Source organism: Branchiostoma lanceolatum, chromosome 8, assembly GCF_035083965.1.
Source record: "Branchiostoma lanceolatum isolate klBraLanc5 chromosome 8, klBraLanc5.hap2, whole genome shotgun sequence".
In the NCBI taxonomy this organism is placed as follows: domain Eukaryota; kingdom Metazoa; phylum Chordata; class Leptocardii; order Amphioxiformes; family Branchiostomatidae; genus Branchiostoma; species Branchiostoma lanceolatum.
The window spans coordinates 10,402,736-10,417,660 of NC_089729.1; the positions used below are offsets into that span (position 1 = coordinate 10,402,736).

Sequence of the window (14,925 nt, forward strand, 5' to 3'; positions counted from 1 at the left end):
AGAAGGAGGTTCACCTCTGATGGGGGTACTGTTTTTGGTTGTGTTTCACCTATAACTCAAGATCCTTTTGATGGATTTGTATGAATTTTGGTACGTAGCTACATTGTAATTATTGTGGTCCCCAAAAAACATGGCGATTTCAGGGCCCCTGGCAGTATTTTCGGGTACTGCAGCATTACCAGCTAGACCTCGCAGGTAGTGATATCTGAGTCACCATTCATACTGCAGTTCTAAACATATATAGTACCTCAAGTCACACTTGAGAAAAGAATGAAACAGTAGTCATTTTATACTTATCACATCCAAGCCATCACCATTTATTACATATTTAAAAACATGTTCCTGAAAAAAAAAAAAATTAATGTGTCCAATTGCACATCCAAAATGCATGAAAGCTAAATGAATATTTCAGTAGGTTACAAACATACTGTGAAAGTCCCTTTCAATTTAAAGTAATAAATCTTAAAAATCAAAATCAAATCACCTGAAAAATGTTGGTCCGTTCAACCCAGTCACACAAATCATCAACTTGCTTGTGTTCTGTCGTCTAAATTGCATCAAAAATATATTTCCAATTTTCCATCGACTGAGAATCAACAGGGCACCTACATTCACTATACTAGCTACGGAAATACAAAATATTGACTATCAAATTTAAGTTTTAGTGACGCCAGCAAAACTACATATGATTATGTTTTGCCATTGTACTGAAAAGAGGATGTCAATAATGGAGGAAATTTTTATTATTAATTGTCATAACAGTTACTATAGAAACTTACTGCATGGTGACTTGGTCTACAAAGTTCTAAGTAGTCGACTTCCTTGTTGTACTAACATACTGAGTCAGACATACTACTCTGCGACTTTATAGCTGCGTGAAACAGTAATGTGATAGTGACCAGCACTTATTATTTTGCATGGGCTCCACAGTATTGAGGTATTTGAATCAGCATCTTAATCTTACCTCTTATTAAAACAGTTTGGAGTTTGCAGAGTAATCTCAATTTAAATTTGCAACATTTTCAATTTTTCTTGATGCAGACTACAAAACAAAATTGCCGTTCATGTAAAAGATATCAAAATAATCTTCTGACAATACATCATGATCAGTGATAGTCTCAGAATCATAAAGGTAGCCGTAATTCAATTCATGATGCTTTGTTAAAATCCTAATTTACCTGCATGATACATTGTAAAAGTGATTCTTAATGCTGCAGGCAGACACAACAAACAAATCTGAATTATACAATTTGAAAAGTCAATCAGACTATATGGATGACTTCTGTCTCACACTTATTGTTGTCTGTTAAAACAACCATGTTACATTGTCACTTTAGATACGACCATTGTTCTGTATTTGCTAGATTGCAAACTCAGATTTAAATCTACATACAATGCTTAAATTTTGGTCTTCATAGCTCCCACTTTCTGGCACATTGAGGCATTGATTGAAGGCTTAACAACATTGACTTTTTGCAACACGGTTGTCGGCTACAAATAAAAGCCACACTGATCTTCAATTTTTCTGTTCTTTGGTTGAGAGACATTAGTAGACTAAGAGATTTAGCGTTAAGGCCACCCCAATTTGATTTCCCGTTTCTCAGATTGAAAAGATAATGCTAGATTGGAAGATCGACAAGAAAACAGACTCTGAGGGGAAAGTCTATACCAGACACCATAGGTTACTTTACTCAATGGCTGACACCTTCCAAATTATTCAACATATTTGGCCAACCTACTATTTTTCCAGCAACCTATGTAGTCCGGTAGAGACTAGACAGTCTGTACTTTGGTACACACAGTTTTAGGGAGTGAAGTTTTCCTCCCAGCCATCTGTTTTCATGATGTCTTCTTGTTAAAATTATACATTAAAATGTCTGAGAACCAAGGAACTACATTGATGGGGCCTGATCAGGACCATCCCTGTACGTGTGGTCTAGTTGCTGAAGAAGAGTTTCTCCAGCTGTGCTCGTGTGTCGTCTGGACTGGTCACTGTGTGGCCGATTGTCCGGGGGTCAGCAAAGATCTCATGGTCATTGCCACCCTGTAGAGGAGAAACAGAAATTATTAGAGTCTTCAGACAGACTGAATGAAATAGTCGTTTCGTCAATATTTTCTGTTTGTGCATGAATATACTGTATAAATGTGCAGTAACTGTTTTTTTAATTTCTTTTCATTTCATTAATGGCATTATTCGTCAATCACTTTTTTATTTGTGCAAGTTCTTTGCTTTCAAAATTGTTTTGCATTACATGCTCAAAGCAAAACAAAAGTTGCACACTATATATACATGTATGTACTAAGAAAATGGGAGTATGTGAAACATCAATACCATTATGTTACAAATGTCCACAGAATATCATGACCAAAGAGCAGTGTGAAGACTAGCTGACTGCTGCCCACCCCTGTGTCAGGGACCCCAAAAACATGTTAACAATCTCTCATGGAGTAAACTTACAGGCATCGTCTTGTCTCCGAAGAAATGGATGGTTTTGTAGCCGTCCTTTTCTACATGGTTCAGACAGTAGGTCTTGTCCCAGCCTTTAGGGAAGGCATCGATACTGATCTGTCCACCTGCAGAAATACACACATAACAGGGAGGTTATGTCTATATTGAAAAAGTCAGAAATTGTCTATTCTACATAAATACAGCATGGGTCACTCTTAAGAGTGCATTGCCCCCTTTATTAATAGCCAGCTCTTTGCAGGAGACGGCCAAACATTACAAAGATATGGCCCACTCTTCCGAAAAAAGAAGTGCAGTCACACATTCTGTACACATCAGCACTGAATTTGGCTGTTTGAGCAAATGATACTTGGTCAGAACATCATCCCCTCAAATAGATCATCTAACAAAGTTTGGATAAGTTTCTCCCCGAGGAGGTTCTCACCTATGGAGAAGACCAGTCCTGTGTCAGGAAACTGTTTACGCAGTTCCGCTACAAATGTCTCCCTGATCTTGTGTTCCTAAACAACAACAAAATAAATAATATCAGGTGTGGGTGCAAAACAGTACTCTCCAAGCAGAGGTTTAGCTCTGGCTGTTTTGGGGCCTTTTTGACAGACTTGCCAGGCGCAGTTTTGTCCCTTTTTCTTTTGGCTGGCAGCACACTTACAGGACAAAGTAGAAAGTCCTACGAAAATGCCTAAAAAACATGTCAAAAACCAGCCGGATCGAGCCAAACCTCTGCTTGGAGAGTATAAAAACAGTAGATTGATATGATCCATATACAAAAGATAAACCCGAATTACGTTAAGAGCGTTGAAGAGCTACTTTGTGTATCTCAACATTGCAATATAGGATGACCCTATGTTTGTGACATAATACTTTAATAGGGTCCCTTAAGTATATAGGAGTATAAGCCACTAAGGTTTTCCTTCCTAAGAATATAATGAATATCGTTTGAATAATTAGCAATTGAGTGGAAAGTGGAAAAGTATAATTGTATAATTTGCCCAAAGGTCATGTAATTTGGATAGATAATGGATGCCTGACGTCATGTGTACTGGCATGGCAACCTAGCGGGCCCGGACATTCGAGTTATATAACAGACCTTGACAACAAAATGATTAAGTTATTTAATACTGCATCACTGCACAAACCCTTAGGCCACCTCTCCACTGGATGGAGACCATTGAGTGACCAAAATTGGATTTGTATGACCCATGACTTTATAAATTGAAACAATCCATGATTTTAAAGTATGATTTGAGACAACAAAACATATAAAATACACTTCTTAATGAATGAAATTCATTTGAACTTCTTATGACACTAACTATCGCAGCCTCAGTAAAAAGGGGGTATAAGTAACAGCCCAGTTTTGTCCAAGGAGACCTTCGGGGGCAAAATCTGACTTCTGACTGGACCCAATATCTGACTGCTAGCCCCTGACTCAGTCAGGTGGTCAGCTGTCAGAAAACGGGGCAAAACAGATAGTCACAATCTTCCCATCCAACCTCTGCTTGGAGAGTAACAGACCAGTGCTTTTTTACTATAACGGAAGTGTTGTATTGGCGCCCCCTACCTGATCGTACTGGTTAAACTGTATCCTCTCCTCCTGTGAGCAACTCCGGCCAACAGGACACACATTGATCAGTCCACTACGGAACTCTATAAACGTCCCCCTGGAAAAAAACAAGCTCAGTTTATTTCATCCTCTGTGAGGTGACACCATTTATTCATTTCTGTTTTCTTTATACAAGGTAGGCACACTGCTTTACAGGTGTGCCCTGTAAAACATACCATTGTCTCCACAAGCATCATAAACAGAGTGTAGTTCATTATCGAAACAAAACAAGTTAGCAATTTGCTGCAACTTATTTATCTATTCATTTTTTTCATCTCAAGACAGCTGGGCTGCAACTTATAAAAGCTGATTTTCAAGAGGCCCCCGAGTATATACAGGACAAGGCATATGATGATGATGATGATGACCAAGAAGAGACAAAAGTGGACGACATTCAGTGAAACACACAGATACTAGTAGGAAATAATTGTTTTAAAGACTGTAATGGCACAATATGTAGACTAAGAAGGGAGAAGAAACACTGATTGTAGGGCTAAGGCCAGACTTGGTAAAGATAATTTAAGTGTGTTGATGCAACATTTACTGAGATAGTCAAGATGTACATGACATCTGTCCTTCATCTTTTTACAAAACATATCACCAGTCTAAGAATAGACGTTTGGTAAACTAAAACAACTACAGCTAGGTACATTTTTAATTCATTGTCAACTAAAAAACTGGTAGTTTCGTTTTGGACAGACTAAAGAATGAATATCTGGCCCACAACTGCCCTCACCTCTTGACCGGCAGAGTGAGTTTGGACATGTACTGTAGACAGAAGTTGATGAAAGACTGGAGTTTCTCCTCGCCCATGTGATCCTGGATGCTCTGAGTAAAGAGGCAAAATAAAAGTTCTCTGGAATTGTTCTGAGTAGACTGATGATAACTGTGCAGGCTTGCTAAATGGTGCAACCGTTTCTCAGTGATATTAGGTGCCTTGGCCAGTACAACTACAAGGTCTTATAAAATCATGTAGAACAGCCGATATTCTTACAAAATAAAAATCCCTGGACTTATGCACTCCGTCTCCTGGACATAGTACTTCATAAATACAAACTTACTATCAAACCTGTACTACTCCTAGTGACCATCCCTGTATCAGGACCAGTTGTGGTCTTAATTTGTGGTCCATTTGATTATCTTCCCATTGACACAAGCATTGAGAATCCTGTCTACAGCAACCACGTGTCTACTGTGACCACTTTTGTCTACTTTTGATACGTTTAAATGGTCACTGTACACAGGCTTGACTATATATTGAACATGATGCATGAACAAAAGTAACCAGTACTAATTGTCACCATATTTTCAATGCAGTTGACACTTACCATCTTCCCAACAAGTTTCCCGTCCTTGTAAGCCACCAGCCCGTTCTCAGCAAACAGGTAGTCAAACTTCTTCACAACTGGAGAAGAAGAAAATTGCATTTTCAGAACGTTGTTGATATTTCAACAATATCATGCAAACACTGTGAACAATCATGGCAGCTATTGGTATCAGTTGAACTCGGAAATATGGTTGTATCTTACAATTCTTCGATTCAATTCTTCAATTCTTTATCAAAATACCAAACTTGCAGCCAGACACACAAATGGTAGCCTGGATGGCATTGATATCGATATTGATCACCTCTGCAAAGTGGCATTCTAAATCTTACAACTGTACAATCAACCCTCTACAAAAGCTGATATGCACTATATAGCATATGCTTTACCAAAGAAAAGTCAGACACCCAAGCTACCGTTGTCTTAGCCTCCTTTGCAGGCCTTCTAGCTAGGAAGCACCGGCTTTTATTTTTTGGGAAGCGCTGATTCGTGATTTTCAACATATCTAGGCCAGGTTCTTTTGCTGGAGAGATTGTTGAAAATCGCAAACCAGCGCTCCTCCCAAAAACAAATGGCAGCACCGCCTAGAAGGCCTACAAAGGAGACGACCAGGCTAGGGTTGTCTTCAGACCCCCCACACTTACCGTCGTCTCCTTTCATCTGTTCTGCAATCTTGACAAAGTCTGACCCTCCTACCAGTCCCACCACAACCTTCTCCTTCAGCTTCATGAGAAACTCCTCCATGGCCGGTGTGATTTGCTGGAACATAAAGGAAAGTATATGTAACATCCGACATAATTCCACCAGGTACATAATTCACCCACCCTGAACAGATACGTCCAAATAGATCTCCAACCCAACTTCCCCCAGTATAATGCACCCCTGTATAATTCTAAACCGGCAGATTATTAGTAATGTAAATGGCGGTTACCAATTAATTCTTGTGCTTTGTACATGCCTTTGTAAAAGGCAGTCCCATAGCCATTTTGAGGCCGTAGGGGCAGTAGCCCAACCCTCTCCTTCCAACAAATTCTATCTCCCCAACCAAAGTCAAAAATATCATCCCTAGATCAAAACCTGAGTGCAGCAAGTTTAGCCTCAAAAATATTTGAGAAGGAAATGGCCTATCTATGTATTAAAAGTTACAAGTTTGAATTCATTTGTTCCACTAACATTTAAGTTGTTGCGACATTGCTAAACCCATCCCAATTAACCTGGATACCTGTGTATGCATAACCAAAGTACAAACAATGGAAACATCTTGCTAAGCAGTTTCTGGCCCAAGAAAAACATGTTTACCACAATGGTTGGTTTGGATCCGTCAATAAGCAACAAAAAATCCTTGAACTTTTGCCACACCCCGGACACACCTTCCGTCCTGACCAATCACAGTCAAGTATTTAGTGTTACTGAAGGTTAAGAACTAGTAAAACGTAAAACGTAAGTCGTATCTATGCAGAATCTGCTTATTTTCTGAAGGAAATAGAAAGAAGGGAACCCTTTTAAGAACAGGGGGTGCTTCTTTCCTATGAGACACTTGCAAAAATCTCCAAGGGGTTTCTAAAAACAGTACGTTTTGGCTGACGCAAGCGCGAAAAGCTTGCCACGTCAACTAATCGCTGAGGCTCTATAGTTGGGCACGCGCTCTGGGCACTTCCTCTCCGAGTCTAGTTATCGAATTATTCACACCCTTCTTCTTCTTCACCTAATCATGGTTCAGGTGTCAAACAAAAGTTTAGCATTTTCACAACAAGTGTGACAAGCCTTGTAGTGTAGCCTGGAGAAAACCGTGTATGCACAAGAAGCGTTCAGAAAACAGCTGACCGATCGAGCTCAGATTTAGTGACCAGGAAAAAAAACAGAGAACAGCTTTTCGAACACACCGACCCACTCTCTTCCTACTTTACCTGTCTAGCTGCCGTCAAAGTCCCGTCCACGTCGAATAAACACAGGGTAGACGTGTCTCTGGAAGCCATGGTGAGTTCTCGTGTTCTCTCTTTCGTCTGGAATGAGCAAAAACGAAGTTAGCGTGTGTCGCACTGCAGCGTGATCGTGGAAGTACACAGCTGAAGTGCTTATCAGATCATGCCATTATTTAGTAGGGGGAAATAGAACTATAAATAATTTGTGTAAAATATATATCGACAGTTAAAAGTTTTTTTTGATAAAAAATATACTAAATCATTAACTAATATGGTTACGTTTTGTATTACAATGTGTTGTTTATTGTGACAAAACGATTATCACGTTTGTAAACTCTTACACTTACCCCTACAGTATAGTGAACGATTCTATAGACCAGCTGATGAGAGCAAAGGTCAACTTGTGCTCCCTGATTGCCATGATATTTGCACTATACCCTGCGTGACCATGTTTCACGTAGGACGCGTAAGACGTTGGCAAATAAAGTACGTAAAGCGTATTCCTAAGATATCACGATGAATCGCCAGTTTTCGTTACTTAAGTCAGGATTTTGTAGAAGATACAGATTGTTCATGTCATTCCCAGTGTGGGTAAATTTGATTAAAAAAAAATTAATATGCCTGGGAATTTTTATGACTATTGGTCATTATTTATGTACGGTTGCACGATTACGCCTAGTGTCCTTTGACAGACTTTATATTCACTGACGGTAAGCGTTGCATTCACTTGGTGCCCCGCCTGGCGGCGTTGTGACAAAGAACGCCGAGAGCCACCTGCATGTGTGCTGCACTGGCTATGTAGCGGGAAGTACCGATACTAACAACAACGTACATGAACGTTATATCCTAGTAGTTATATGTCGTGTACTAGGTTTCGAATGTTCCTGAGATTCTAGACCAGATCTGGCGCACAGGTTGTATTCCAGGTATTATGAATGCGCCACAGTCGTCCGATGGCAGTGAGTGAGAAACGCTGAGCGGGGTGAAATGACAGAGGATAGAATAACTTGAAAAAAAATGTGCCAGTTTTACAGATGAAAACATCGAACACTGAGGGCGGAAAACATTCAAACCATCCGAATGATGTGCTTTATAGGAAGTTCAACATGTACAGCGCTTTGTTACATTCACGAGGTCATAATTATCATCACATCATATCATATCTTACGAGGTGATTGTTTGAGGTAGACGTTCTGCAAAAGTCTTTGAAAGTCACCCCCTCTCTCTCTTTCCTCAGTCTCTCTCCTTGTGCAATGCGATATGCATTCATCATTTCCTCCCTTCTTTTTTCTTTCCTTCTCGAGATCTGTCTTGCTATCTTTTTTTCTTTCTTTCTTTCGCTTTTTATTCTTTCCCTTTTCATCCTTTTTTTCAGGAACCTAAGGTCGGGCCACCCTCTTGGCTGGACTGGCAGAACAATACGTGTTGTCGCCAGACCAGCACAGTCTCAGTGTATGTTGACTTTCGCCATGACCAGAAGCCACTATAAGTAGATCTTGTCAACGGCAATGAGGTTTTACACAAGAAAATCTCCATGTTAACGTCGAGAACACAGAAGCCTTACAGTAAGTACAGAAATCTGTTTTTCTTTGAAAGTGCATCAACAAAGTCAAAGTGAAGATCTTAATCGCTGCTGGTCAAGCTAAGCCGACGAAAATCTTTCTCATCCCAACTTCTGTTGAAGCCACCTTCTTACGACTGTGAGCCCTGTGACGCTATTTATTTGTATCTCTTCAGCCCAAGTGTTCCTTGTGGGCAGGTCTTGTTGAGAAACACAATAAACGAACGTGTAAAAAGAACAAGAAGAGTCTTTCATCCGCAGCCTTCTCTAATTGTGGCTTCGGTGTGACCTAGACGCCCGCCCCGCGCCACAAAGACTAGTGTGGGTTAGGATGAGTTGTCAGCAATATTCAAGCGTCCAGAACGACAGTAAACATGACGTAGTTGTCTACACTGTATATACAGCAGGGCACTGTGCTTCCCTCAAGGACATGTATGCGCCCCTTGGCCGTTCGTTGAACTTTGGGGAGATCTTTGAGCGTCCCGCAAGAAACTGTACAGGTGGTCTATCTATGTCTTGTGCTACTTCTTTTTTCAACCTCCGGATCTTACGTCAACAATGCAAAATGAAACGTTATGCGTTACATTCATTTGCACAGACTAACTATACATGAGACGGAGAAAGGGGAACGGTGTACAGATTGGGATTTCCTGCTATTTCGATAAGTTTCACGTTAGTTTTCAATCAACAAAGCGTTTCGTACGCACACGTACGGACTATTGTGTTTTGTTTGCAGTACTTCATATCCAATTTTCATTCCTTTCGGTGGAACCTCCTACCTATAGTCCAAGCCTGGTGATGCAAAAGGCAGAAGTACATTGTAGTATCTATGGTCGTACGTAGTACTTAACGTTATGTAGCATAAGCGCTATTCCACCTGCACCTACAGACGCGTCAGAGTCAGCTCACCCCATCTTCACGCACATTAGCCATAATACAGCTGAAGAACTGTGTCTGTGGAGGCACAAAGACTACAATGCAGTTTTATTTCTTGGTTCTTCGGTCGTCTTCATCTAAACACCGTAACGGGGGTAAGATAGATTCAGACTTCGCATGAGGGGTCTCCTTGTGCCCTCTTCCCCCGGACAATTCCTCCCCTGTACAGCCTAGCCTACATGTTTACCAATACAATGAAAGGGGCTAGCCAGCCTGTCTGAAGTCGGTAAAAACAGGGCGCACGCGGCACAGTAGAGGACACACCTGGATCAGTGCGCCTTCTGTGCCCGGGGGTGGCGAGAAGGGACGGTCCGCGCGCAGAGACGATCAGAGATATACACGCTTCACAAGTGCCTCTTCAAGTGCTTACTCGGAACCAACGGTACATTGCCGTTCAATGACTCTCACTGAGTAGGGGAAACTTAAGATTAGTGGGTCTGAAGCAGTGACCTTCCGTACTGTCCAGGCAGTTCTAAGAAATAGCACAGGTGCTATGGAAAACTGAGTGTTGAAGTTCAACAAAGATATGATCATGAATACACAATACAAATGTTACCGAATCAATTGGATGGAATTTCGTAGAACTCTATCCAGTTGCTTGAGGAACTTTGGACAGTTTTATATTGTGTATCTTATCACCTGGATGCCCAGCCTTCATCGACAAACATGTATGGTCAAAAATGTCATTGCAATTATCTTTGTTTATCATGATTAAAGCTGAGATTATTCAAATCATCGCATGTCGTCTTTCCCATGTATCATGTGTGTTTATCCGAAGACACGGAAAGCCACATGGATAGATGTGAAAAACACTGTTTTCAAAAGGAAGCTTCTTTTCGCTCGTTTCCATCCCCTAGGGCGCTCCAAACACTGCCTTTAGAAACTGAAATGGGCAAATTAGATTTCACCTGAACCAAACACATCCGTAATCTTCAGCCCTCGAAAGTTCAACGGAAATGGGAACAAAAAAAAACTTCAAATCGCCGCAGGTGTAACACTTTGCCTGCCTCCGGATCCACACCAGAACACTGCCGTGGAATTCCGCGCGCTTTCTTTACCCGTCCCAATAGGGGGATTGGGCGGTAATTCGCGCCAATACGCACTTAGAGGGACCTTTTGTGGCTTCCACACAAATCCTTGAAATTCCTGGCAAGTGGACGTGTATCCTAGCAAAGCCTGTTTGTGAGTGGCGTAAGCCACAGGCTACCATTAAAGCCGGGGAGATTGGCACCGACGACCTTCGACAAATCCCCGGACTTGCGTGTTTATACACAAGAAACATTCGAATCAAAGGAAGACGCCGAATTCCATTGGCGCCCTTTTTATGAGAGACCCGCCCTCACATAACCGTGCTATTACACGTACTGTCCACCAAAACAGCGCGCGTGCAAGATGCGTCATTACAATCAAGGAGGTTATATAGACACACACGACTGGTACATACGAGGCATATATCAATACTTGTTTTGGAGTAAATTTCTGACTTAACGCTGCGAATCGAACTTCCGCCGCAATGTAAGTACAACCCGTCCCATGCTTAGCGGGAAACAGTGACAGCCCCGGGCACCCAAACAGCGGTACTGTAACAAGACGAAGCTAGGAAAATCCCGGTAAGCCGGATATTAGCGAGCTCCGCGCCAAAATGATCCCCTAAGCGCCTCTATGTTTGTTTAAACTTGGGCGGCCCCAAATAAATCGGATTTGGCCCTCCTTTACCTGCGGAGAGGCGCGTAAGGACTGACGGATGTATAGTTACACCCTGGCGTCAGTCCGAGCTTCTGTCAGCCTCTTACATTCCGTTATTTTCAAAATATCCTGCTTTAAGTCTTCCGTCACCATGCGTGTGACGTCAGTCGGTAATTCATCCCCCAATGCCATTGTTGCATGTATATGTGTGCGTAAACTGATATTGTTCATTCTTGCACACGTACATGTTTATGCGTTTTACGTTTCCTCAACTATAATGTTGAGTCGAAACAATTGCCTCTAATGATGTCAATATTTTTATTCTTCCAAATTCTACTATTTCAGGTTATTCGTTCGAATGTTTGTTCATGTTGCCAAAGTAACATATATATATATATATATATATATATATTTCTAACAATGTCCAAATCATTTATTTCTAACAATGTCCAAATCATTATTTTAGACTTTGAATTGTTCGCGCATCTCGTTCCTTTACCAGATATTCTTTTTATTATAATATTAATTTTATTACCTTCGCCAAGAAGGTTATAGATTCGATTTATGTCTATCTGTCTGTCAGTCTGTTAGTGAACAGCATAACTCCAGAAGCTGTGGATGGATCCTTATGATATTGGGTAGGGGGGTAGGGTTCGATAATGGTTCAAGTTTGCATGATAACGGACCTCTTAGCGACTTTCTACCGTACTGCAGCGGAACTGGTTTTACCATTCGCTTCTTACGTTATATTCATGTAATCTATTGGGCGTTGCGTGCAATGAGACGCTATAAAAGTTTCTTAGTGTTAAGAATTATTTAGTCCCAAGATCTAGAAATCACGTCTATGTTCGACGTAAATTCGGTACGACGGAGTCTAGAAATAGCAACCTACATGCCAAGAAGGCTGTTCACTGCTGACATTTCTCCGCAAGAAAATAAACGTTGAACTTCAAAAGTTACTAAGACTATCAATGTGTCGGTAGGTGGTATGGGTCTGTCTGTGTTGGCTTTCCTTAGACTTGTGACGTGTGTATGGTAACTTCAGTTACAGCATTACTGTGTGTTCTACCGAAGACATAACTTACGCATGTTGCGTCTTTCTAATCTCCAAGCAGATGTAGCAGTCGGCCTCGTTGTTACATTAGCCAAGAAGGTTTTCGAGTGCGTGTGTCTATGTGTCCGTGCCTGTCTGTCTCTCTGTCTGTGAACACGAAAACTCGAGAATGTCTGGGTGGATTGTCATATTAGCGTATTTGGAGATGTTTTTCTGAAAAACTTTCTGGCACTGCCAGTCAGGTATCTGTAAGATACCTAGACAGAAATGTACAAGACGCCTACCGAAAAACGTACAAAACACCGCCATAAAGGCTCCAAACTACCCGACTGCTACATCTGCTTGACGATTACCGTCTTTCAATTTCATCACAGAAGAGCCTCGCCTGAGGACTGACTTACTCACTTTTAGTATTTACTCGAAGTATCTACCCTTGCAAACGACATCCATGATACATCACAATGTATTTAAATCAGTTATTGAACCCTGAAACATGCGTGATACTCTTTTCGATTTTGAATATGAACAAAACACAGGTGTTATGCATTCCGATAGACTTCACAAAAGCCTTCGATCCCACGAAGAGAGTCTTTGTGTAGAAGGCTGTGAAAAATACATTCAGCCCATGTCAAGTGTATCTTTTAACCTTTCAAAGCACTTTTAAGATTACCGTTTGACGTTCGTCCTTAAGGCTAAGATTTCGGTCTATTTCACTCAAAACAATGATACACAACATTTCGACATCGCTATTCGTGATCTGAAATAAACCAATGATTGCGAATAAATCTCTGTCGAATAATGTCATTACCAAAGGATAACCTCTACCAGGCCCCGCGGATGGCTGGGAAAATAGTAAAAATTGGCCAAATAGAGTGAATAGCATGCTAAGGGAGTCGGCTATGGAGAGAGGGTCCAATCTCCCATCAACGGAGCCTGCAAGTGAAGCCCTAGCAAATATTCTCCATATAGCCGGCGTAGTTAGCCTGGTAGAGACAACCCAAATGACGTCGTTTCCTAGTCTCCAACCAGACCCAATAGATTGCAAAGACCGTATCCAACTGGAAGAAGGAGCTTATAGTGCAATCTAAGGTCTGGAACAAGTCGGTCTGAACAAAGGCTATTAACATCTAATTGTTACCTAATCAAACTGTGCTTCTGTAAGTGAGTTTATTACTCTCTGTCCGCACGGGCGTGCGGCGCCATGCCGGGCTGACACCTCCAGGCCGCGACTGAGAGGCCGTTCACTTGGGCAGAGCTGTACCGCGAAAATTAAACTTCCCAGGAAAAATAAACTAAATGTTGCCAACAGAAAAGACTTGGTCTCTTTTTCAAAATCAATCTGTTACGAAGATCGCCACCAAAACTGCTTCAATCGTCACAAAATGCGATCAATTTTGACCAGTTACTAGGCTCAACCAAGGCGCGAACCTCCCACTGGGACGTGCGCGGGTGACTGAGCTTGGTCATAAAAAGATTAGTACCCCGGACATTCGTACGGCTGTTAGCATTACAACGAGGAGGGGCAGCGGCACCTTTATTGAATAGAAATGCTCCGCCCTGTTTGAGTTGTAGCAGACCTTGGGTTGGCTATGAAAACTCCTTCTGCCTGTTGGATACGGTCTTTGCCAACCCGTAGGTCTGCTGGGAGACTAGTCGTTTCCATATTGGGTCCTATATTAACAAAACCTGCGCGACAAAAAAATCTACTGACACCATTGCTATTTCTGATCTGGAATAAAACTGACTATTGTAAATAAACCTCTGAATGCGGGCATTAAAGCATGTCACTGAATGCAAGAAATGGAATGAACCAGACTCCAGCGACACCAGTACTATTTCTGTTCAGGAGTAAACCGACTATTGAAAAGAGAGCTCTGGATACAGTCATTAAAGATGTCACCAAAGGCAACAAAAATTGAATGAAAAAGAAGCCAGTGACACCATCGCTATGTCTGATCTGGAATTACCCGACAATTGGAAATAAAGCTCTGAATATACGGTTATTACAGCATCTCATGCCCTAAAGGCAACAAAACGTGAATAAAAAGCAATACAGTGACACCATCGCTATTTCTGATCTGGAATTACCCGACTATTGGAAATAAAGCTCTCAATACGGTTATTACAGCATCTCATGCCCTAAAGGGGCAACAAACCGTGAATGAAAGAAAAGGAAACAGTATCAGAATCAGAAGCAAGCAATTCAGCGTAGTTTGGTCTTCTCACGCGAAAGTCTTACGGTTCGGTTCCCGGGGTCAGAGGGCACGAGACGCTTCAGTTCACCTAACGAAATTGAGATCAAACACAATCGCACGTCTTCCCACTACGCAATCCAATGATGCCAATGCCCCGGAGACATGAAGTATACTTT

At 41.5% G+C, this 14,925-nt stretch overlaps 1 protein-coding gene across 1 annotated transcript; it reads right to left on the bottom strand.

Moving 5' to 3' along the window:
• Window positions 1-282: 282 nt before the first annotated feature.
• Window positions 283-7,483, bottom strand: LOC136440214 (phosphomannomutase 2-like). Its single transcript, XM_066436106.1, has 8 exons — window positions 7,303-7,483; window positions 6,040-6,154; window positions 5,399-5,475; window positions 4,807-4,898; window positions 4,029-4,128; window positions 2,892-2,967; window positions 2,459-2,574; window positions 283-2,044 (listed from the first exon to the last, which is right to left on the bottom strand). The coding sequence occupies exons 1-8, from the start codon at window positions 7,369-7,371 to the stop codon at window positions 1,937-1,939; spliced, it is 753 nt and encodes a 250-aa protein (XP_066292203.1). The 5' UTR covers window positions 7,372-7,483; the 3' UTR covers window positions 283-1,936.
• Window positions 7,484-14,925: the final 7,442 nt, after the last annotated feature.

What these genes read in the sequence shown, in the direction of transcription:
- LOC136440214 (XM_066436106.1), bottom strand. Translation starts at nt 7,371, where the DNA reads ATGGCTTCCAGAGACACGTCTACCCTGTGTTTATTCGACGTGGACGGG. An exon ending in GGAAACTTGTTGGGAAGATG is followed by an intron (nt 4,899 to 5,398) that starts GTAAGTGTCAAC and finishes CTCTTTACTCAG; the next exon opens with AGCATCCAGGATCACATGGG. An exon ending in CTCACTCTGCCGGTCAAGAG is followed by an intron (nt 4,129 to 4,806) that starts GTGAGGGCAGTT and finishes GTTTTTTTCCAG; the next exon opens with GGGGACGTTTATAGAGTTCC.